Source organism: Sardina pilchardus, chromosome 12 (genome assembly GCF_963854185.1).
Source record: "Sardina pilchardus chromosome 12, fSarPil1.1, whole genome shotgun sequence".
Classification (NCBI taxonomy): Eukaryota; Metazoa; Chordata; class Actinopteri; order Clupeiformes; family Clupeidae; genus Sardina; species Sardina pilchardus.
This window is the reverse complement of record NC_085005.1, coordinates 28,990,636-29,015,635: the sequence shown is the minus strand read 5'-3', so window position 1 is coordinate 29,015,635 and position 25,000 is coordinate 28,990,636. Positions and strand designations below refer to the sequence as shown.

Below are 25,000 nucleotides of genomic sequence, written 5' to 3'. Positions count from 1 at the left end.
AGATGTAACACCTATAATGTGAATTCACACTAGTTATTATGATTTCATTTGTGTCATGGAGGAACAAGTTACAGGCCTAGGTAGGCAACTGTCATGTGTGTCAAAACATCCATTTCCTTTGACCTTTTATGTGATACTATGTATAAATCTTGTAAAAGCTATACGCTTCTACCTCATCTTTACTCCACGAATATCTAATAAGAAATGTTTATCGGGTAGCTCCTAAATTGTCATTGAGTTTAAGTTATCTCGTCACCTTTACAGGCACTGCCGTATGAGGCAGAAAATACAACTTTGATCGCTGCGTAAAAACTACCCAGAACTACTGCCATTTGAGGGGTAAAAAGACATAGGCAAGCCTATATGTTGTTTTATGCGAAACTTCTCTCTTCCTGCCTCTCCAGCACACATCACTGATTTGTAAGTTGTGGTTGATGATATATATGCATGATACTCACGTCGTATTGTCTCCCTCTGTGACAAGGGTAAGTGCTGTGGGTTCCCCTGCTTACGACGGGACATTGCCCTCGCATTTACACTCGCATCGCCCGGAGACCTGAACTTGAGTCAGCTGCTCCCGTGTCCTCCCCTGTGATTTCCAGTAACTTTTCCGAAATGCTCCAAATGTTCTTATTTTCTTCGTGGGGAGAGGCGTTTTCCCTATTGGTACTATTTTAGTTAATCAAGTTCAGTGGGAAAAAAAGACCTGTCTTCTTGAGTCCACCAAGTAAGTCTCGTGGTTTGACGCGTACACGGAAAGCCGTATGTTGACCAACAACATGAGCACCTGGACTGAAATCACGGTGCGTAAAAGTCTGGTGAGAGCGATATGTTCCTGAAACGTTGATTAGGCGAAGAGGAAGCGAAATAACGTGACAGTTATGTCCCAAATTGATTTGCACCCTCTTTTCTCCACGGAAAACTGATAAACGAATTGCGCTTAATTTACACTATTCTCAGAACAATCCTTACACTATGTAGACTACAGCTATTTATCTTCCAGTTGTTTTCTTGCATAGACGCCGTAAGATCTTGCTTTTAAAGCCTGTATTAAAATGATTCTAAATTCCCAATTCCTCTGCGCATTTGGAATGCCAAGTGATGGAACCGTTGGCACCGATCTCCATGTGCTCTGGCATCAGTGCGCAGACTTGCAACTCTTCGCTCATGCAGACTCAGGCAAGAGGCCGGCGACAATTAAGACACCACCTCCTCTCCAACTCTGTCAAGGTCCACTATTTCTTTAGTTCTTCGCATTAGGCGTGACGAGTCCTGTCTCTCTGGAAGTACCCCGTGCGTGTGTGGCAGGGGTTGCCTCTGAAGAATGGGATGAAATTTAAGTTCAAGTGCGGACGTGACGTTGGGTCGGCGATGAGAGAGACATCACAGAGCGGTGAAGGACTACCGCAGCGCTGGGGGCGACTAGTGGCGGTTCGCTCAGCCATTGGATCACCTGAATTGTATCACAGAAGGCGTGACCGCATGGACACGTCGAAACAAGGAGCGCAGATATTCAGTCATTTATTTCACGAAGGCACAAGCCTCTTGCCTGGGTTTACATTTTTAACTCAAAATCTCTCACTGCTAGCCTATTTTTATCCAGTGGTCAGACAACTTGGCTATTTGAATCGATATGTCTTCACTAAACAATAGTTAATTGAACAGGTTTCCTTCAGAGAATATAACTTGCGAGCTGATCTAGCCTAATTGATCGACTTCTGTGGCACCAAGTTCATAGCAATAAACTAATCCCCAGGCGATTCAAAACCATATTGATACTGTAGACTTCTGCTTGAAAAGTCATTGGGTTGTTACATTCATGTTCTAGCCTAATTCTTTTGCTGGCACAATTTACGACGGGCTCTTCGCGAAACGTTAATTAAGGACACAGGTTCTTAACAGTATGCTATCTTTGTGGAGGTTGACAGCCAAACGGGTAGTGTAATGTTTCGCTTGCCTAACCATGTTTATTGAAAGCCACGAGCACCCTCTGTTGGCGTATGTAGGCTATAATCACACGGGAGCGTGTGGCTGTGGCATCATCATAATATAGCGCGGCTGGGTCATATATCAGTACCATACCAATGAAAAGCTTTCATATTATTTTTCTTACAATTTTCGAATTGCTGCTAATTTTCTTATTTTATCATAAGAAATCACTTCTCATCTTATCATAATGCCAATATGGAAGAAATCAGCCCACGATCAACTTTAAATAATCTGAGTTTAAAAAGAGACCTTTTTGTTTGGGACAAATAGGCTATCCTCTATCTTCTGTCTTCTATCTTAACATTAATTTATTGAAGTATATCCTAACATCCTTTCTTTTAAATACAGCCACTACTACTCCCATGTAGGTTAGACAATAGTAAACTGTTGAAATCACTTTGTTTGTTTATTATTTGCACTGCCTGATGGAGAGGTCCAGATTGCACTGTAGAAATGCATAGGCCTACCTTTGTCAGGTTGCTAGTTTTTCAGATGAGGACTGGGTATAGATGAGAAGCTGATGTGTTGAGGTAGAATTTCATTCTGCTGTCTCTGAACCCCATAAGGGATACGGGCAAAAATATTCTGTAACGTTTCTGGTGTGCACCAGATAATATAGTTTCTCGTGTGCACCAGGACTTCCTCGCGATCACCAGAAAGTAAACTATGCACAGCACACGTGAAACATTCTGGCTCATTAGAGGAAGATAATTATCTTGAAAAAAATCGTTTTAAATTGTCATGCAAATAAAAGGCATAGGCCTAGTCTAAATGTTTTTTTTTTTTAACGGAAATGAACTGATTTAGGAAGGAGGTCGTATGTGTCAGGAAATGTTTGGAATCATGCAGTGTGTGTATCAGTGTTCAATTTGAAATTGTCGCGCATGTGAAAGGATGGAGATTGGTCTAAATACAAAAGCTTATAGGAAATCATGAAAACTTTCACACACACACACACACACACACACACACACACACACACACACACACACACACACACACACACACACACACACACACCGTTGTAAATGTGGTCTACACGGCTCAGCCCTTTGCTTATTGCATGGTAATATGTCGCCCTCTGCTGTAGGCTCATGATAAATGGTCACTAAAATGTAACGCACTCCACGACTCCCACCTATGACTCCCACGCAGGACGTTTGTCTAGTGACGTAAATGTAACATGGCGGCCTCCTTGTTTCGACGGGGACCGAAGACCGATGTGGATGAATAGATGATTCACTCTGATATCGAGATTAGAATAGTTTTAAAAGCGGTCATAACTATCCTGTAAATTCAGAATACTTTGACGTGAGTACTTTATTACATTATTGTTTCGGTCCGTTTTCATCATATTTTAGATAAGCTTAGTAATGTCTCGTTTGGCTGTATTTCCCCCCGCAGCTTCGCTAGCCAGCCGGGTAGCTAGCCAGGTATTAGCGATATTAGCATATTTATATGCCGTCATAGATATCCTAAGATGCTGTCTACTTTCACATTTGTCGTTTGTTGATGGTCGTTGAGGAAAAGAAGTATGTTCAGTCGTGGTGACATTCGTCTTCTTATTGAAAACATTTGAACGTTAATCAACATGGTAGATGGCTAATGTTAGCTACCATGCTAATCTCACAACTTCATGGTGTGTGTGCTGTCTAGGCAGCTATCTAGTTAGCTCACGAATGTTGTTCTGTCACTAATGTAACGGCTTTTTACCGTAAACATATATCCGTTTTCCGTAGATACTGTAACGAATAGCTTTTTAATACTGCAAGATGAGAGAGGTCGTAGTTTGGTTGGAATCTGACAATAGCTTTTTGAAATCCTCAAGTTAGTGAAGTTTGTCCTTTTAGGTTGGGCATTTGCACTTGGAAAATAATTTGTTGCTCTGTTGCAATGAAGTGCTCTATGACCCATAGCTGTTTCTTGCTAATAGTCAGAAATGATTGTGAGGTTGTTTAGTGTCAAAGCAAAGCCTTAGCTTAGTTGCTCTTAAACTTTTGTCTTGCGAACCCTCAACAAACAGGTCGTCTCGCTACCCCTTCTCTCCGACCGGCAAAAATAGTTTGACTTTGGAATTTTTGCGATAGGCATTTGTGGCGGAGGCAGACATCATAGCTAGGGTATGACAACATCAAAGGCATTAAAGCCAATTGCAGCCTTTGACAGTCTGATTAATCATTTTCCGATGGATGGCAGTCATTCAGTGTACAGTACATTACAACTGGCTCTGAAGGCTGTTTGGTCACTGTAAGCTTTAGCTTGTCTTTTTGCTGACTAATTAATCACCGCACATCGATCACAACATTTGGCAGATTGTCGAATGCTCTACAGTTAGGATAGGCCTTAACAGTTACATATCATGTTTGTTTTTGTTTTCCTCCACAGAGCCTACTTTCACAGAATCTCTGTCATCCGGAGTCGCCCACGGTGACTGCTTGTCACCAAATGAAGGACAACAAAGAGAACTCTTCTCTTGGGAGTTTTGCAAGCCTGGACCACATAAAGCCATGCTGGTACTGGGACAAAAAGGACCTGGCCCACACGCCGTCCCAGTCGGAGGGCCTCGACCCGGCTACGGAGGCCCGGTACCGAAGAGAAGGCGCTCGGTTTATTTTCGACGTGGGCACTCGGCTTGGCTTGTATCCTGTCTTGTTGTAAAATGTGTTTGTGGTTCATTTTTTGAGCTGTGTGGCTTTTCTCAGCGGTGTTTTAGCATGGTATTGAATGTAGGTTCAGCTTACACTTCAGCATTTCTCTTTGTTGTGCTATTTCTGCAAATATCTGTTAGTAAAACCAACTACTTTAATGATCCACGGAAATGTCAGAAAATTGTTCATTGTTTTAGTCCTTAACATCTTGTCAGACACTATGATACCCTGGCAACAGGCATCATATACTTCCATCGCTTCTACATGTTCCACTCTTTCAAGCAGTTTCCCAGATATGTAAGTGATGTCCTAAATGCTTCCAAACAAGCTTCATGTTCACCATCAAATACACTCAAATGTATTGATAATTAATAACCCATCCTTTTCCTTGGATCTCTGTAGGTGACCGGTGCTTGCTGCCTCTTCTTAGCCGGTAAGGTGGAGGAGACCCCAAAGAAGTGCAAAGACATCATCAAAACGGCTCGCAGTCTGCTCAATGATGTGCAGTTTGCTCAGTTCGGAGATGATCCAAAAGTGAGCAGTGAATGTCAATTGATTTGTGTTCTCTGGTGTAGTGGTAGTTAAAGGACATAAGCAGGTTTTGGTTGTGTTCTTTTTACTAGAGTGTGAGAGATTTCTATGATGTTTAACCGCTATTTCACAAACAGGAAGAAGTCATGGTGTTGGAGAGGATATTGCTGCAGACGATTAAGTTTGACTTGCAAGTGGAGCATCCCTACCAGTTCCTCCTTCGCTATGCCAAACAGCTTAAAGGTATGACCGGTGTTGTGCTCGTGTGATTTATGACACTGAACTTGTTCGTTTGTCGATAACAAGACCGCTGTGTAGTTATAACTCACTTGCTTTTCTTTTTTCATTAGGAGACAAAAATAAAGTACAGAAGTTGGTTCAGATGGCGTGGACATTTGTAAATGACAGGTGAGATGACTGTCTTGTACCCACTTGTTCTCACAGTCAGGTATGCAATGGTTGTGGATGATTTATGTTTATCTACCTACATGGTAGATTAAAAGTTAATGTTAACCAACATGGTCGATATCCTTTCTTTATCTCATAAGTGATAAACCAGCTTATATTGAGATCTCCCCTCAGGAGAAATAAATAGTAATACGAGTGAGTTTGAAAAGAAAAAAAGTTGAAGCTAGATTAGGGCTGAGACAAGAGGAGAGCTATTTCTCAGGAGTTCAAATGCAAGAAAATGCCAAAATGATGTGAAATTGAGCTCAATTATGTCTAGGAGAACTAGAATAGACAAAGGATAGATTTGATTTCAAATGTCACTTTCCTGTGATGAACATTAGCTACCATGCATGCACAACCTCACAACTTCATGGTGTGTGCAGTCTATTTAGCTAGCCACATGCAAACTTTGGACTTTATTCCCCACTTTCGTAAAATGGCTCTGTTGCTGCCCCCCCCCCCATCCTCCAGCCTGTGCACCATGCTGTCCCTCCAGTGGGAGCCGGAGATCATTGCAGTAGCCGTCATGTACCTGGCAGGCCGCCTGTGCAAGTTTGACATCCAGGAGTGGACGTCCAAGCAGTCCTCTCGGCGCTGGTGGGAGCAGTTTGTCCAGGACGTGCCAGTGGAGCTGCTGGAAGGTACCGTCATTTCCCGACTATTAGCCGCGGCTTACACATTGATTTTGCACAATTTCTTCCATTGTGACGTTAATACAGGGGGGCAGTTAATATGGTGTTAATATGGGTTTTTTTTTTCTTTTAACTTGCATAAAACACTGTCCTGCGGCTTATACACAATGCGGCTAATATACAGGACATTACTGTACAGCTTTGGCAGGGTGAACATGTAGTACAGGTGCATGCTCGCACACTGCTCCAGTAAACACCAGCAAACTCAGGTGTTTGTTGTAGCCTATGAAGCTAGGTTTCAGGCTTGTGCTTACGACTGAATATGACTTCGTTCAGGATACTGCAACACACGTTAACGTCAGTGTTATCTGCGTTTCACTAAACTCGGCAACTAGCCTAGTTTGTTGCCACTGTAGCAGTGACGCTTACCCTCGTTGGAGAAGGCTAGACGCTCTGGTGTGTTAGAAAATCAGGGTCGGCCTTATGATTTGAAAGTAGCATAATTTGTAACGTTAGTTTTCCGATTCGTAATTTTAAAATCGATTTATCTATCAATTCATAGTACATTTAAACCGATGCAGGGGTTTGCTTTCCGATGCACTCGCATTTTGAACGTTCCGAATGATTTCCGATACGTATCGGGTAATCTTTACACCCCTAATTAAAAGTATATCTTATCTAATCTATCTATCTTATCTCCCCACCCAGACATCTGCCACCAGATCCTGGATCTGTACTCACAGGGCAAGCAGCCGATCCCCCAGCAGCCCCCAGACCCCCCGGAGAAGGGGAAGTCCTCCGCACCGTCTCCAGGCGCCCCACCCATCCAGGCACCACCCTCCCTTCCACCCGCGCCCCCCCCGCCCAAGAAGGCATCTCCCCAGGCCAGCCCGCCGCGCCAGCTCAAACGCCCACACGTGAGTATGGTACTGTACCGCCTGCTGCCCTCCGCTCTCCCACAGCCTGTCTGCTGTACTGTGTGTCTCATCCATCCGCTCTGTACTGTATGTTTGTGCTCAATGGTGTTTTTTTGCCCTCAACGGCACCTTCCAGGTAGCACAGCCTAAAAGGCACTACCTTTACCCTATTCCTAACCTTAACCCCCTCAACCCTCATCCTACCCCTAAACTGAGGGGAGTAGTGCCTTGAAGGCAGCGCCGCCTGGAAGGCACCATTGAGGGCATATGATACCAAAGACCGGATGGCTGTCATAATTTTTTTATCATGTTTTATCTGTCTGTATGTCAGGGCTCCCTTGCAAAAGAGATTAAAGGTCTCAATGGGACTCGCCTGGTAAAATAAAGGTTAAATAAATAAAATAAAAAATAAATCCAGTCTCTCTCACACACTCTCTTTCTTTCGTGTCTCTGAGAGCCCTAATTTAAGGAGAAAAGTGCAAAGCTATTTTGCTAATTGTGCACATGATGGCTTCATGCACAAGACGTGTTGCTCCTTGCCTGACTTTGCGTGTCATTTGAATCAGGGCCGTCTGTCTCTCTGGTTGCACACTCAACCTTCTGTTAGTATTTTTGTGCACATTATTCGCTCTCTCTTTCTCTCTCTCTCTCTCTCTCTCTCTCTGTCTCTCTTTCTCTGTCTCTGTCCCCCTCCCCCTTTCTTTTCTGTTGCAAAATTACAAATATATTTGTCAGGATATTACATATTACATGGCAATATGATGAATGGATGTTGCAGATTTGTTCACCGGACCTTCTTCAATCATTTAGTCATTGGTGTCCACTTTGTCTTTTCACAGATATCCCCTAAAGAGGAGTCGAAAGCTGCAGGTGAATACTTTTTATCCCTTTAACCACTGATTATGTTTGAACACCTATCACAAAATCATCTGTCAATCAATCAGTGTTTATTTGTAGTGCACCTATTGTACAAAATAGCCTTTCAAATAAATAACAAAAGGGGTAAAATAGTCAAATGGACAATATAGATGAAGTAATTAAAAAAAGAAGAAGTTTTAAGTGGATGACATGCAGAGCAGAAAACAAATGATCAGCACAAGGCATGTCTTAACTCATTCACTGCCATTGACGTCTTTAAACGTCATTTTAGACACATACCTTGACTGCCATTGACGTCTATAGACGTCAATTGCGTTTTTCAATGGGGAGGGCTCCTGGGTGGGCTTGGGAACGATCTGGCATGGTTTCAGGCTTGTAAACAGACTGTACTAGCGATCCGAGCCGCTAGATGGCAGCAGTGCCATTTGGATGATTAGTATCTGCCAACATGCAGAGATGCAACATGCAAGATGCAAGCTAACAAACTGAAGATCGACCACAGTGGATCTAGTTTGCACGTGATCCAGCGAATAAATATGCTTACTTCTTACATCAAGGATGGAAAACATGTGAACGGTATGATGCATTTACATTGAATATTGCTATATAGACTAACAACAACTTTGCTAGTGCTAGCTTGCTAAGTCTACCGTCCTGTTCAGAGTCTTTAGCGACCATCAGAGTCCCTAGCAACCTTGACGAGACTGACGAGATAACAGTGCAATCGTGGTTGACATACTACTGAAACGCTAACGTTAAAAAGTTGATTTTCACAAAAATATCGTTTTCTCCATTTTTTGGTCAAAAACAGGTGTTTTTAGCATAACCAACCCATGTTCTACTGACGATTACTAAAGAACGGAAAACGATAGAAACAAACCGATTTTTCCTGGTAAAAGAAGAGAGTCTACTCTTTCATTTGGTACCTTTGGTGTTTACATAGTCATAAATCTCACCGTTCGGTGGATCTTGGAAAAACGGTCAAAATGTTGTAAAACGTCTGGCAGTATGGAGCGCTCTGCACTGAAAATGGCTGGCAGCCAATGAGTTAAGGATAAAATAGTGTTGTAAAAGTGTGGGGGATTTAAGGCTGGCGCTCAGTGTCTCTGGCTTTTGCTCAGCCAATACCTCAGTCATATCCTTCTTTCATATCTTCGTTTACCAGTAGTAGTAGGAAATTATGAGACTTTTACAAGCTAATATTTATTTAGTCAATTCACTGAGCGTGTTGATCGAGGAAACTTCATGAGGTTCATGGGGTGATGGGGAAATGTTGAGTTTTGTTTCGTCCACTTAACTGTGATCATCATAATGAAAATCTATTTTTATGAACCTTTTTCTACAATGTGAGTGTATCTACCAAAGATCCTTAATTATTGACAAGATAGAGCAACATAATGCGTCTCTATGGAAGAAAAATTCGAACAGTTCCTGTCTGCTTAATGAGGCGTGTCGCAAAGACGTCATAGTGGGATATCGATCTCTGTCAGATTGGCAAGCAGTTCAGTTCGAATGTTAACAGGTCTGCTTAAAGGGGGATTTAGCCCCCCTCCCCTTTGCGAAGACAGAACGCGGAAATGATCGAACGTTTGCGCCTCTCGCTCCGCTTTAACCCTCTCTGTGTCTACATCGCTCATGGTGTAATATGTAATCTTTTCAACCTGCAGAACAAGTGGGCAGCAAAATTCCACGTCTTGAGAGTCCTATGCCGCCCCTGCCGACCACTCAGCCCCCACCTGGTGAGTACCCATTTTAGCAGCTTTGGAACCGGTGACATTGGCCGGGTTTCCCAGATTCGTTAAGAAGCTCTTAAGTGCTCTGAGAACGCTCTAAGAACGCTCCTAAGAACGCTGCTGCAATGTGAGGCATCCATTGGCTCTCCAACTCATGTTGTGATCAACATGTGAACGCAAACCGGAATGCATACAACTCTAGTTACAGGTCGTCACAAGACGTCACCATGTACAAATGGATCGGACCATTATACTCCTCCAGACACATTTGTTGGGTTTCAAAAAATAATCCATTCAGTCACTAGAGGGCGCCCTGTCACAGCAAGTGACCTATGATGAGGCTGAAATAGTTTAGTGAATCGATAAACCTGAATCTCAGGTACCAGTGACAACTTTAGAAGTGGGTCTGTATTTAATCAAATTAAGTTTTAAAAATAATATTAATATACAGTATGAATATACAAAATGCCCTTTTCTTGGATGTTTTACAGGCAAAACAGTCTGTTTCTCTTACATAGGCTTGTTTCTGAACTTCAGGAGGTGGATCTCTTTTATTTTGTTGTTACAAATGGGCTCTCTAATTTTTGCCCAGCAATGCCACAGTCAAAGGAAATTTGCATTCTTTCTGCGATGTAAACTGAAATAGTGCAGACATATCTGCAGCAAAAGTGTTTCTGCAGGTGCACCTTGTTTCAAAGAATATGTTTATGCTCTGGGAAAATCATGTGTTTCGTCTTTCTGCTGACTTTAGATTTTTAGGAGTTTTGCCCCCACAGAAATGAGCAGGACCAGGGTTGTTCCTGCATAGAGCTCTAATTCACATCCACAAGTGGAGGAGAGAATCTGAGCGGAGAGAGTCAAGATGAGAGTGTAGGCTACACATCCAACAAGCACATAAAGTCCAGGGAAAGATCTCTGAAGGTTTACACCTTTAGAGAATGTTTCTAGAATTATCTCTGAAGGTTTTATTGTCTTGGACATTCAGCAGACATTTAGCCAACATTCCCTGAAAGTTCTAGCCTGGTAAATCCAGACCCTGGAATCTTTCAGATTAAGAGTCACGAAGAATGTAATGGCCCAACTCGAGGGGAGGCACCAAGCATGCATTTGAAAATCTCACTGCACGCAATTGGGTATATATAAGTATATATCCTTTTTTGATCCCGTGAGGGGAAATTCGTTCTCTGCATTTAACTCTATTTAACTGAATTAGTGAACACACACAGCACACAGTGAACACACAGTGAGGTGAATCACACACAACAGTATGACCAATGTTTACTCTGACTGATTCCAGACTTTGACGCAATTGGATAACACTACGACCAGTGGCGCTTGCAGGCGTACGGCCGTACGCACCGTGCGTACCTTGAGACTACTCATCAAGGAGAGAAAATTACCCTTATGCGTGTGTATTCACATCAAATTGGCCTACCATAACTTCCCAACTATGCACAGTATCCCATTAGCCGCATGCCATCAGGCTATTTACAATTTTCTATATTAAATTAGTCAACACATTATCAAAATTAACTTAATGCAGAGCTACTGTATATCCACGCGCACATATTTCATTTCAGCAGGAGAGATTACGCACGCAGGCGTGCAACTAGGCTACTTGTTGTTTTCTTTTACTCGGCTATGGTTATCAGAACCCAATGTGACGTTAAATCACTAACTCAAATGCTCATCATGGATATCGCAAGTTGTTTTAAACAACGAAAAGAGAAAGAATGGAAGATGGAGGCAGGAAAGCTAGAGGAGATTCCAGATGGGCAATAACAAGCTAGGTAGACAATTTGTGTGCTTGTCGGTACGTTAGACTAGCATTACAGCACTGTTTAACACCAGACGTTAATGCTTGAACAAAACTAAACGTAACTTAGCAGTAACTTAGCTGTGTAACGTTGTCCAAATGAGTATTGTATTGTATTATTGCATGTGGATGTTATACTATATAGGCTACTTTTTTGCCGACCAATGCACAAACCTAAAACCGAGAAACGGACAAATATTGTACAATATCAGAAAAATATTTTCGGGGGGGGGGTCGTCGGGGGGTGGTGTTGATTGGTGTGCGTACCATAGCATTCATTCCTGCAGGCGCCCCTGACTACGACCAATGTTTACCGACTTTGAACGATGCAGCGTGGTCGTCATCAGTTTAGCTCGCCTTTGGCCCGCCTATATCAGATACACCGATTTGATTGGTTACCCCCGATGGTTGGGGTAAACGTAACGTGCATCATTGCTTGTTTCCAGAGTATCTTACAGACACAATTCAAGTTGGATTTCCAGGGTATGGAAGTTCTAGTATGGTTACATTTTTGGAACCGATATCAAACATTCTATGAACATTCCCTTGAGGTATTCCGCAGTTCATTACTACCTCAACCTAATTTTCACCCAGGAAAAACCCTGACAGCTTTTGTGCAGGAACCATTCCTAAAGGATCTTGATCAGGATCAACTTTAGATAAGGGCGCACTGCAATAAATAGTCCTCTTTTCATTCTTTAGCGACATCGAGCATCTCAAACGAGATGAAAGATCCTCCAATCCGCCGGAGAGATCAAGCTCACAGAACGCTGCACTGCGTGTCCCTCTCTCGACCATCGCCAGCAAGGTTCACCCGTCAAGCCTCCATGGCTCAATGAAAAAGCCTCCATCAAAGTGGCATAACATTCTGAAGATTATGGCAAAAGAGTGCGGGCATGCTTTCACTGCAATGGATGGGCTGGATGATTGCTGCGTGGCATACCTGGACCCTGAACGAGTCCAGGCAGCTCTCTGCTCGCCTGCCTTCTGCACACACTGTGCTGCGATGGAGCAAATCCTCCTCAGTGAGCAGGAAAAGGAGGCGGCAGTTGCCTGTTCATAAGGAGAGGAAGCAGTTGCTGACGCAAGAGCTGACGGCCTCTTCCTCAGGAAGTTTCACTGCATGCTGAGCTGTGCCACCAATATCGTCCGCATCCTGTGGCCCGCCCCGCTGCTGCTGACTGAAGGCTGATGGGACGGCTTGCTCCCCACCCCCGAGCATGGCCACCCAGTTCCAGTCACCCAGTCCTAGTGACAATGTTGCCAGATTGGGCGGCTGCCCGGCCAATTGGGCTTCTTTTTACATCGTTCGGCAGGGGAAAATAAGCTGTAGGCGTGTAAATAACATTTTGAATTCAATGTTTCTCTGTGAGAAAAACGTCATTTGGGTGTTTTTTTGCTGAAGACGGCGGGGTGATTGGGCGGAAATCAGTCAACCCAATCTGGCAACGCTGCCTAGTGGTGGCCGGCATTGACCAATGCAACGCTCCTCTAGATCTATAGGTGCCTCTCGTGCAGTGTTTATACGTCTTCCCTCGCTCCTCGGGCCTCGATCCTCACTGATCTACATAGAAGATAGAGGAAGGGATAGACTATCCCATTGTTGCAGCCCCATCATTCTTTATGTAGATCAGTGAGGATCGAGGCCCGAGGAGCGAGGGAGGACGTATAAACGCTGCACGAGAGGCACCTTATGTCAGAGATCCTCCACCGTCCAGACACCACAGTGGCCTCCATCGAGCTCACCGGACTGCGGATGGCACTGGACTGGACCTCTCGATTCGAGCAACAAAATGCTCTGCGATGCCACAGGGCCAGACTCTGGGACTCACTCAGCCCTGCCTTGGCACCTGTGGCACAGACTAGCCACGTTTACACGGACAGTCTTTTGTCATTCCGATGAAACTATTCCGATTAAACATTTTGCGCCGTCTGTTTACGTGGGCTACTTTCCATTCCGATCAGACGCTTGTACGCGCTTTATGATCCTTGATCGGAATAGCCGTTGTTTGCTACTTTTCATTGGGAAGATATTACGGTCAATCCGAATGACCGTATACATGAGCGTTCATTCGGAATCAGAATGGACTACACCACCTCTTCTATTCCGATTACAATTCTGATCGGATCAGGATTTTCATTCCGATTGAGGTGTTTATATGACTATTTTTATTCCGATTGAGCTTGTTTTTCCATTTCTAATGGAAATAGAAGTGTCCGTGTAAACGGGGCTACTGTCCAGTCTTCCAGATGAAGAGCAGCAGCTCCCCCTCCTCGACGCTCCGGTGTCTCTTGGCTGAGATATGATCTCACATCCTGTTTGGTGGTTAAAGCCATCAATTTTGATTGGCTATTTTGAGTGAACGCCTGCTTAAATTAAAACCACAATAAGGAAGATAATAAGTTTAGTGAGGCTTGGTCTGAAGATCGTCCGTGCCAAATTGTTGTGGCCTGTGAACTTTTAATGAAATTTATTATGGCTGCCGTTGCTATGACGCCAACCTCAGAAATGTCCATGTATCATCTTTGCGGCCTCCCAAGATATAACCAGGATGTAGAATTTTATTTTCAGTGCAAACAATCATTCATTCCTATTTATTGCAATGCCCGTCTAGAGGCCAGATGAGGTCAATTCTCTAGTGCGTCCTCACAATTTGAATTACGAGGGCAGTGTGACAATGAAAGCAATGGTATACATGTTTCCATTTACCTTGAGTGAAAGAGAATGTTTGGTTATGAACATAACCTCGGTTTTCTGAAGATGTTGCATCTTCTGAGGGAGGATAAGTTCAGAGTAGTATAGTCCCAATCTGAGGGGCCGTTGCCATGAAGGATCGTTCATAACTGCAGAATAGTCCCAATCTGGTGACTGCTGTGCCATGAAGGATCTTCCATAACTGCAGAATAGTCCCAATCTGAGGGGCCGTGGCCATGAAGGATCTTTCATAACTGCAGAATAGTCCCAATCTAGTGACTGCTGTGAAGGATCTTTCATAACTGCAGAATAGTCCCAATCTAGTGACTGCTGTGAAGGATCTTTCATAACTGCAGAATAGTCCCAATCTGGTGACTGCTGTCAGCTGTCTGATTAATGTATGAACCACTATGTGTTCAACCTTCCGGTTGCTGGCTGGACAACTTATCACTTATGCCAGAAAGCAAACCAAGGTGTGGCCGTGTGCATGCTGGGGAGTTTCACTGCCCTGGCTTTGAAGTGGTGGGAATCACAGTGTACATGTATAAATGGAGGTGAAACTAGTTGTTGGTAGATCATTCATATCAAGTTTCTATGCATGAGCAATCAGTACTCGCCAATGGCGTCAGACTAGTAGCATGCTTGTCATTTTAACAGAAGTGTGTTTCCACGTGAGGGGTGGATTTTCTCCGATGATTGCTAGCCCAGCCTTGTGTATTCAGACACTCTTTTGAGGCTAAATTTAAAACTAATCCTGTCTATAGTCAACATCACCTGTGAGCTTACACAAGCTGTGGTAGCAACATGAAACGTGGTCCTCCTATTTTGATTGAAGGGGCTTGTAGGACCTTAACAATTATTGTAGAGGTTGCAGGGTGCTGTCTGGACTGTTGGAAAGTCAAAGTGTCTCTACTTGTGATCCTATAGTTACAGTGCAGCAGGTGGTAATCAGAGTTGATTTGGCATCTACACAATTTCGAATTTCAATTTGTGCACAGAAAAAAAATGAATCTGTTACTGCATGCTGTCGTGATCATGCAGTAACTTGTATTTCAATTCATTCATGGATTATAGAACAAAAATGGCATTTTGTGGTTTTCTTGTGTTCTTTCCCGCGGTGTATTTGTATTGTACAGAGCAGACAAGCAGTCACAACAAACCTAATTAAGACTGTTGTGAAAGATCACTATTCAACCTTAGCAGCCGGAGCAGAAATTAAATTCTCAATTGTAATGAACTGACATCTCTCATGTTCGTGCACTCAGCAGAAAGACTCCACGCCGTAATTATTCCCTTGCATTCTGTACATTGTTTTGCCTTTTCAGGTGTGTTTTGTTTGAATTAAATGTTAGCCTGAGGAGAAAAGCAAATGTGAAATGTAATGTACTGAATTAATTCTGACTCCCGTGTGTGTGTGTGTGTGTGTGTGTGTGTGTGTGTGTGTGTGTGTGTGTGTGTGTGTGTGTGTGTGTGTGTGTGTGTGTGTGTGTGTGTGTGTGTGTGTGTGTGTGTGTGTGTGTGTGTGTGTGTGTGTGTGTGTGTGTGTGTGTGTGTGTGTGTGTGTGTGTGTGTGTGTGTGTGTGTGTGTGTGTGTGTGTGTGTTTGCAGAGCGCAAGGCCCCACCTGCAGCCCCAGCTCCCCCTGCGGAGGTGGAGCCGGCGGTGTCGGGCGACTGCGGGGACATGCCCAAAGGGCCGCCTCCACCCCCCCACGTGGCACCACCACCCCTGCCGCACCGCCCGCCGCCCCCACCCCCCTCCAACACCTACATCATGGGCATGTCCACCTCCAGCTCGTACATGTCCGGCGAGGGCTTCCAGAGCCTGCAGTCCATGATGAAGACCGAGGGTCCGTCGTACGCCCAGATGCCCCCCAACTACGCACCGCCGATGCCCTACCACCCGCACGCCTACCCACCCCCCAATCCGCCACCCCCGGGACCGCCACCCACATCCTACCCCCCGCCTAACTTGCCCCCACCCTCCCCTGCCTACCCCCCGCCCGGGTACAACCACAGCTACCCTCCGCCGCCACCCCGGATGCCACCCAGTCACGCAGGGCCCCCGCCAGGCATGGGCCTTCCTCCGACTGGGTACCCACCTCCGCCGGTGCCCCAGTCCCAGGTGCCTCTGCCGCCCCCTGGCATGCCTCCAGTGCCCGGGATGACTCGTGGCGCTTGGATGAGATGAGATGAAGGGGGAAGAGGAGAGTAGAGAGAGGAGAGCGGAGCCGCTCAAAGGGAGGAGGTGAGGATGGCCTACCAGTCAAGCAGCCAGAGCCAGCCGGCACCCACCGTTGTAAATACTGTTTTGTTCAGAGACAGTTGCACAGGATCAGCAGACCACAAAACACGAACAAGCCACACAACAGGGCAAAAGTGAACTTTCGACAACCGAGCCCAACAGTGAGCACTGGGATCGCACGCACACGCACACACACACACACACACGGCAAGCTTGCTCCTGGATCCGGATGGACCGGGTCAGAACAGACCACAGAGCGTCGTGGATGACCGTCACAGCAACAGGATACAGGCTCTTTTTCTGACCATGGAACATTGCTGACATATTATTGTCATTCCATGTTTTAAAAACGTGTGGAGAAAACGAATCTATTGGATGTATGTTGGCTCCATGTGTAAAATGCTTTCTTACCTTTTCCATTCTTAGTTTGCTGCCTTAGAATTGTAGGTATGTGCTTCATTAAGTACCATATCGACCCCCCACCCCCCTTTACTATTTCACCGTCTCTTTGCTTCGCTGTTCTTGCTCATGCGTCCAGGGACCTGAAGCACAGATGGACTGTAGCTAGTCTACCAGTTGGAAGTCCTTTGGGTCGTCTCACGTTTTCATTAGCAGCTGAAACACTGTAAAACACTGAGGCATGTACTTTATTTTTCTGTCTCTCTTTTGTAAATATGAGCTCTGAAAATCAGATGAGTCACCCTTTTTTATTAGCTAGTGGTATTTTTCCAGACGTGCCTTAGGAGTAGGCTGTAGTGGCATACAGTAGGTAGGCAGCCTGCAGTACCCTTCTGACCCTCCCCTGCACACAGGATGTCCTGCTTTTGTGATTTCTGTGGCACTTGGGATCATTAAAAATTACGTTTTTTTTGTTTTCCTCCCGTTTGTTGTGACTGGTTTTGTGGTTGTTATTGTTGTTTTGGTGTTTACCTGTTTCTCTCATGTGCCGCTGTTGTTGTTGTGTCTGCCGGCCGGGCCACAGTCAGGTAATCTCGTTGGGAAGGTGTGGGAAAGTTCAGCCGTTTCCAGACGCAACAAGCAGCTTAGCTTGTTCTCACAAGGCCACAAACACGTAGGGCACGTATGCAGAGTAGTGAAAACACGTGGGATTGCCTTCCAATATGGGGAACAGACAGTAAGCCCTGCTGAAAAAAACCAGCAAGAAACCAGCTTAGGCTGGTAGCGGGTTTTAGCTGGTTTTAGCTGGTCTTTGCTGGTCTTTGCCCAAAACACAGTTATTATTGCTGGTGTAGCTGGTTAGGCCACCAGCTAGACATGCTGGCGTGACCATCTGAGGAAGCTGGTCGTGCTGGTGTGACCAGCCTGTCGTTTGGGATACAACTGGTTTAAGATGGTCATGCTGGTGACCAGCCTGTCAAGCTTGACAAAGATGGTCAAGCTGGTTTTCAAGAATAACCAACATAAGCTGGCGTGGCCAGTAAAAACCAGCAATGTAGACCAGCAACACCAACTAAAATGACCAGCTTAAGGTGGTACGACAATCAAAACCAGCTGAATTACCATCATAAGCTGGGTAAACCAGCTGAAGGTGTGTTTTCGCCAGAGTTTTGCTGGTCTAGCTGGTTAACCATCAAAGGGTGGTCAAATAAGCTGGTTAACAAGCTGGTCAACCAGCAAACCACCTTTAGCTGGTCAGGCTGTTTTTTTCAGCAGGGAGGCAGGCAGGCATTTTTTCAGCAGGGAGGGCTTTGTGTTCTGCACTTATGCACTTAGATAGATAGATAGATAGATACTTTATTGATCCCCATGGGGAAATTCAAAATTCTTAGTCCTATGGGATGGAATTTGCATGGACATCTATACTGTAATAACTTCGCCAATGGAATATACCAGCACATACAGTATTCACTCTTCATTTGACTTAAAAAAAAAAAAAAAAAAAAAAAAACCTGTCCATCCATTTTCAGATTTGTGATGATGCTTTGAAGGGCTCAAGGAAAGTGGCGAGGACCGAGAACACCTGCAGCGGATGCACATTTTTACCTGAAAGCTTTTTCACCCCCAAAACCATGCATAGTAAATGAGACAGACATTTTGAAAGGAACATCTTTCTTTAATATTTAAAATCATCTAAAAGTGGGCTATTCCATATAGTACAATTTCTCCTCAACCTTTCATCTAAAAACATCCAATTTACAACTCAGTTTGGCTTTTGAAAAAAAAAAAAATAGAAAATAAAACCAAAATGTTACATTTGTCATGCTAGCAACTACAGGATTGGCTTTAACACTGTAGACTCTAGGATCCAGTTTTGATACTTTGTCATGTTACAGAGTAAAATACAACATAATCATAAAACGCAGGTTCCCAAATCAAAACCCATGCAAAAGAGAGGTGGGACTTTTCCAATGCCACATCAAGAAAACAATTTCAAAAATCGAATCATGGCTTTATATTCAATTCAACTCCTAAAAAAGGACACTTTTTGTAATCCACACTTAGATTAGTTTTTGAAAATGCATTTGCATGAAATAACAACAAAGACCAACCTTATTAGGGCATAGTCAGTCATGTTGTAATTTGGAACAATAATATAAGTGACAGTACCTTTTGACAAGGGCTCTGCGACTCAAACCAGCCATGAAGATCTTTTCCAGTGACAATAAAAGCTTTTTTTCTGCTGGCCTCAAATCAACCACATTAAACATGAGATACTTTTCAGCCATTGCTTTCGCACTCACTCTCCATACTAGCAAACACCAATAAATAACCTATTTTGTTTTTAATAGACACTGAATTGCTCAGCTGAAGACATCAACATTGACTGGGGAGAGAGAAAAGAGAGGACATCCGAAACACCACCAAGGGAAGACTTCTTTCTCACATTCCAACTGAAAAAGCTCTTCTGCCACAAACATGCAATGAAACTGCTGAAATGCATCTTCCATAGTTCTCGCACTTGCTACCAAGGGTTAAAAGTCAGCCATTACGTCTAAAGACCCCTTGAGCGCCCCCTGGAGTGGGTTTGGTGACGACGCCAGACAAAAGACACAGTTATAAGGGATCTCCACAGTCCTCCAATATCACAGTAATCACAAGGAGTGGATGGCCAGTGTGGTCAAGTGAATGTAAAAGATCTGCACAGTATAGTTTGTCAAGCAGTTTCTCAACCAAGTGGGGAAAGGTGGGCCACCCTGGGGTACCCTCAGAGGTTGAAACAGCCATCCCCCCGCTTCCCCCCTCCCATGCAAGCATGTTTAAAACAGTCTTTTTTTATTTAAAATCCCAAACCTGAGAAAATGATTGTCAAGCATGCACAGCACACTACTGTAATTTTCAATTTCACAAATTGTACGACAAACAGTACAAATTCTGTTGACTTTAGTAGCCAGTATGGGCAAACCAATGAAGAAAAAAAAATCCATGTATTTTGTATTTTCAGACTGAAAAGCTGCACAACCTATTTTCCGGCAAAAGGAAGAAAAATGACATTGAAGTGTATTGAATAATAATAATAATAAAAAAACAACACCTTCTGCAATGTTCGGCGCATTTTTTAAACACAAATTGTAGCCCTGCACAAGGCTACTAAAAGAAATAGAAACAAAAAGCACAACAAGACAAAGATGACGAGGAAAGTAGTGCTAAGTTTGCTTTAATTGTACATTATTTTACACATACTGAGAAGTATTTCTATCGACAGTACACTTCGGTCAGGAGGGAAGAGGAGGGCACTGTTCACCCACACACACGCACGCACGCACACACACGCGCACACACACACACACACACACACTTGGAGGTTGTTTCTTCACGTGTGGGTTCACTAGTGGCAAAATACCCATGAGTGCAGCTGAGTCAAAAACTACAGAAGTGCAGAAAACCTGGTGTTGCGTGAGGGGAAGTCGACGCTCGCCTGCTGCTGTCCCCTCTGCGGAGGGAGGTGTTCAGCACGTCACACACACGAGGGAGGTGTCTGTTCACCACTTATTGAGATACTACTGTAAGTAAACATCCAGAAAGAGCCAGAGGTGTGTGTGTGTGTGTGTGTGTGGTGGTGGAACAAGCTGCCTGTCATTGAACGCCCCATGGGCAGGCTCGCGGGGCAGAATGGAAGTGTGAGCTGCGTGGCAAGTTTTATGCAGGAAGTTCGTTGTGTGTGTGTGTGTGTGTGTGTGTGTGTGTGTGTGTGTGTGTGTGTGTGTGTGTGTGAAAGCGACTAGGAGAGATGGTTGAGGAGAGTGTTCTTGTTGTCTACAGGGGGAGCACTTTGGGGGTATGCTGCTGCTGCTGTGCCCTGCCGCTGCGGTGGTGGATGGGTAGGTGATTCAGGGTGAGCGAGTTCCCCTGGATGCCACAGAGACCGTGGGGGGGAGAGAGAGGGAGCGGCTGAGGCAGCTACAGCGGTCCTTTGAACTGATTCCCAGAGAGCTGTTGTCGGATGGACGGCTTTGATCCGGCAGCATCACCCAGCTTGCGCCATACCACCTGGACAGAAAGACAGACAGACACAGACAGACACACACACACACACACACACACACACACACACAGGGAGAAAGAGAGAGAGAGTCACATTCTGTATCTTCAATACATCAATCGGAAATGTGAAACAAAGGAAGAAAGGGATGTTTCAAAAAGGCACAAGTGCAAAAGCACTCCATGTCCTCATGTGGCTTCCTCTAACTCACCCCCCCCCCCCCACACACACATGTTCCCATCCTCTCACGCCGCCTGACTCCATCCCCGGTACAGAACTACAAGGTGAGATGGGGTGACGGTTCCCCAGTAGAACAGAGGAGGAACCCTGATGGTTCCCCAGTAGAACAGAGGAGGAACCCTGCTGCATAGAACACAGTGGGGCCCCTCACAGCCCTGCCCCTGTCTCTCATCAGCACCGTCATCATTACAGCACAGAGCATGGCAGGGCCGGGCAGAGGAGTAGAGAGAGAGAGAGAGAGAGAGAGAGAGAGAGAGAGAGAAAGAGAGAGAGAGAGAGTAGCAAGGATAGAGGGAGGGGAGGGGAAGGTAGGGAAAAGAGTGAGTGAGGGTTTCTCTCTCTCTTCCTCTCCTCTCCTCTCTTCTCCTCCTTTAATTGCTCTGACAGCTGAGATGCGAACGTCTTATTAAGGCTCCCCAATTAGAGTGCCACTGAGAGAGCAAGCTGGCCATAGAGAATCACTGCCTGTGCTGTGCCAAACAACAACATGCACAGACACTTACGAGAGAGAGAGAGAGAGAGAGAGAGAGAGAGAGAGAGGAAAAAGACATCAAAAAAGAGAAACAGAGAAGGAGAGAGTGAAATGGGGACAGTGAATTTGTTGTTGCGTTGTGTTGTGTTGTGTTGTGTTGTGTTGTGTTGTGTTGTGTTGTGTTGTGTTGTGTTGTGTTGTGTTGTGCTGTGTTGTGTTGTTGTTGACTTACATTGCACATCTCCCGCACAATAGCTTTTTCCTTCTCGCTGAGGTCCTCCTCGTAGTCCTCGGGAAGCTGCTTGTCCAGATTCTCATGAACCTCAAGGACCTGGAGGGCCATGCAGTTAGAATTAGAGATCGTATGGGACAGTTCACTCGCTTCTCAACACAACCTACACAAAATGATACATACATTAAGCGCTTCCACATGGTTTTAAGAACCAAAATGCTCTTAAACAATGAACAAACTCAAAAGCTTTTAAATAGGAGCTCAAGTGTACGATTTGAATGTGTGCTGTTCGTTGGATACTCCTGGTGCGTGTACTGTACCTTCATAGCGTGCACCACGGCCTCTGGCTTCTGCGCAGAGCTCAGGAAGCCGGCCGAGGGGGAGGACTCGCTGGTGGGCAGACGCCCGGTGCCCTGTGGAGAGAGAGAGAGAGAGAGAGAGAGAGAGAGAGAGAGAGAGATGGGGAGTGAGAGAGAGAGAGAGAGACATGGGGAGAGAGAGAGAGAGAGAGAGACATGGAGAGAGAGAGAGAGAGAGAGAGACATGGGGAGAGAGAGAGAGAGAGAGAGAGAGAGACATGGAGAGAGAGAGAGAGAGATGGGGAGTGAGAGAGAGAGAGAGAGACATGGAGAGAGAGAGAGAGATGGGGAGTGAGAGAGAGAGAGAGAGACATGGGGAGAGAGAGAGAGAGAGAGAGAGAGAGAGACATGGAGAGAGAGAGAGAGAGAGAGACATGGAGAGAGAGAGAGAGAGAGAGAGAGAGGGAACACAAAGAGCTCATCAACTGCTTGCCTTCTGCAGGGGAATCAAACACGGTCAGTACGGAGTAACCCGGGGCACTGCCACCCAGCGTGCCACAACTGATGGATCTGCCGTCCGGTGCCCTTGGCTGGACCGATCCCCATTGTCCCGCAGCGTGATGAATCAGGTCTAATTAAAAAGAGCCTCACTGAAGCATGGCTCTAGCTAGCGCTACACAGCACTGAAGCACGGCGCTAGCGCTACACAGCACTGAAGCGCGGCGCTAGCGCTACACAGCGCTGAAACGCGGTGCTACACAGCGCTGAAGCGCGGCGTTAGCGCTACACAGCACTGAAGCGCAGCGCTAGTGCTACACAGCGCTGAAGCGCGGCGCTAGCGCTACACAGCACTGAAGCACGGCGCTAGCGCTACACAGCACTGAAGCGCGGCGTTAGCGCTACACAGCACCAACAAAAAACCCTCCAACCTCAGCCTCTCCTTTTTTGGGCGCATGCCTGAGTCCACCCTGACATCCCCTTTGAAGAATCAATATATTTATTTAAGCAAGAAATCTGGGGCTGGGGAGTAAATCTCGCAGGAGTTCTAGGTCTGATTTTTGTGGATCTTGACAGTGTGCTCCAAAGCCTCGAATAGCAGCGGATGGCAGAGTTAAAACAAGTAGCCCCGAGCCATGCTTACTATTCATCCAGTGGGCATGAGGTAGAGTTTGGCTCAGCGCGCGCGAATCAAGCTCGTTAAACGGCTCGGGAGAACCGTTGAGACACACTGTCAGAGAGGATCGGGCTCCGGCTTCTCTATGCAGCCCTGCACTTGTGCTGCTGCAAGTGCCAAGTGGAGCCGAATCAAAGGGCCTGTGTGAGCACAGCAGCGGCTTCTGGTGTCGGTGGACGAGTCGATCGAAATAAGGGGGAAGATTTGAAAGATAAGAGTTGAGAGGTAAAAACTATGAAAGAAAAGTAATGCAAATAAAGTCTTGTGTATATGTGTGTGTGTGTGTGTGTGTGTGTGTGTGTGTGTGTGTGTGTGTGTGTGCACTCGAGAAGTTTCAGCAAAACCCCGCTGGTACGTCTGTCTACTTCATGTTCTAGTTCCTCTACGTCCTCTCCATCTCACTCACGCATGGATACGCCGAGTCTCATCAAAGCACAATCAATCAATCAATCAATCTGCATGGCACGGCATATTTCCCCCTACCCCTCCCCAGCCTAATGAGGATGTTGCCATGGCGACGCCATGACGACGGGCCCGGAGCAGATGTAGAGAGTGAAGCGCGGCATAATCGGCCTAATAGAGGCGAGCACTGCCGAGAAGCAAGAACTACCGAGAGAGCTCGTCTTTACGTCCAATCAGCGGGTAATTTGATGATATAACACAATTAGCCCTTCCTCTCTCCAGCCATAAATGACATTATTATGAATCACCATCGCGCGCTCTCTCTCTCTCTCTCTCTCTCTCTCTCTCTCTCTCTCTCTCTCTCTCTCTTCTCTCTCAGCGCATGTGTGGAATGAGTGTCACGAATGTGAGTGTGAGTGAAGTGGTCCTCTGGCCTCAAAATTGTCTGTCTTATTAACATGTTTTTGATTGATCATTTTTTAGTAGTAAGCTCTGTATGCTTGTAGATTGTTTTAAGTTGACTTTGTATATTGCAAACGGTTTTTCTATGGAGTCAGCAACTGTACTGTTGCAGCTACGTTTTTGGAATGATTTTGAGGTGTTTTTGACGTTAGCAGGTTTTTGACATTATGACAACAGTCATAAACATCAATAATGTGTCATTAATGAGCTTGACATGTGTCATGTCATTCTTTCAACGGTTACATGTCACCCTTATGTAGACCCCTTCAAATAAAGTGTTACCGATGGCTTTGAGTAAGTGTTTTTGCTGTCTTATTCTGGTTTTCCGTTTCACAGGAAGAAAAGAAATATCTTCTTGAGCCAGCTCTAAACAAACTTTTCAGGTTTCCAAGGTTATTGGTTTAAATAGTTTGAAAAGTTCAACATCTGCAGTGTGAACCTGGACGGAGCCAGTTTTGTGCTAAAATATGCATGTGAGATATGCAGGAATGCCGAAAGATAGGCATGGAACTCTTATAAAACTGAGGCTCTCAAACATGGCGTAATATTTGGGCTCTCCTACAATAAGGGACAGACATCAAAAATGTAAACTGATTAATTTCATCATTGGTCAGGCCAAATCTGCAGTTTACATCTGCAGGAGAAAATAAGGTACAGCAGAAATTAGGAGAGGATGCCATGGAAGTTAAGCTAAGTCATTGCTTTTCATTTTTAGAAATGAATATGTCTTCAGGCATGCTTTGTG

The 25,000-nt window shown here is 45.1% G+C and overlaps 3 protein-coding genes across 10 annotated transcripts in view; 1 reads left to right on the top strand and 2 right to left on the bottom strand.

Annotated features, from left to right (window-relative positions):
- The window catches only part of bcl11bb (BCL11 transcription factor B b), a 31,367-nt gene extending 29,901 nt beyond the window's left edge, over positions 1-1,466 (bottom strand). For both annotated transcript variants that reach the window (XM_062550968.1, XM_062550969.1), the window contains exon 1: positions 459-1,466. In XM_062550968.1, coding sequence (XP_062406952.1) covers positions 459-522 — 64 coding nt within the window. In that variant the 5' untranslated portion in view covers positions 523-1,466. The remainder of the gene's footprint in view (positions 1-458) is intronic.
- A 1,686-nt stretch (positions 1,467-3,152) lies between these two features.
- ccnk (cyclin K) lies at positions 3,153-17,408 on the top strand. Of its 2 annotated transcripts, none has more exons than XM_062551094.1 (11): positions 3,153-3,300; positions 4,375-4,628; positions 4,853-4,934; positions 5,040-5,171; positions 5,306-5,411; positions 5,519-5,576; positions 6,090-6,259; positions 6,959-7,167; positions 8,007-8,037; positions 9,714-9,785; positions 15,899-17,408. In XM_062551094.1, exons 2-11 carry the CDS (start codon positions 4,435-4,437, stop codon positions 16,477-16,479), a joined length of 1,635 nt encoding a protein of 544 aa, XP_062407078.1. In that variant the 5' UTR covers positions 3,153-3,300; positions 4,375-4,434; the 3' UTR covers positions 16,480-17,408. The 2 variants fall into 2 exon arrangements, with proteins under 2 accessions (XP_062407078.1, XP_062407077.1); XM_062551093.1 differs by having other exon boundaries at positions 6,959-7,176.
- Positions 17,409-20,133: 2,725 nt separating this feature from the next.
- ccdc85cb (coiled-coil domain containing 85C, b) overlaps positions 20,134-25,000 on the bottom strand; it is a 41,872-nt gene continuing 37,005 nt past the window's right edge. For all 6 annotated transcript variants that reach the window (XM_062551087.1, XM_062551088.1, XM_062551089.1 and 3 more), the window contains 3 exons: positions 22,239-22,331; positions 21,919-22,017; positions 20,134-20,982 (listed from right to left, as the gene is read on the bottom strand). In XM_062551087.1, coding sequence (XP_062407071.1) covers positions 20,893-20,982; positions 21,919-22,017; positions 22,239-22,331 — 282 coding nt within the window. In that variant the 3' untranslated portion in view covers positions 20,134-20,892. The remainder of the gene's footprint in view (positions 20,983-21,918; positions 22,018-22,238; positions 22,332-25,000) is intronic.

Excerpts from the sequence above, each read along its gene's own strand:
- ccnk (XM_062551093.1), top strand. The coding sequence starts at position 4,435 with ATGAAGGACAACAAAGAGAACTCTTCTCTTGGGAGTTTTGCAAGCCTG. Across the intron at positions 4,629-4,852 it reads GTGGGCACTCGGCTTGGCTT|ACACTATGATACCCTGGCAA; the intron begins GTATCCTGTCTT and ends ACATCTTGTCAG. Across the intron at positions 8,038-9,713 it reads AGAGGAGTCGAAAGCTGCAG|AACAAGTGGGCAGCAAAATT; the intron begins GTGAATACTTTT and ends TTCAACCTGCAG.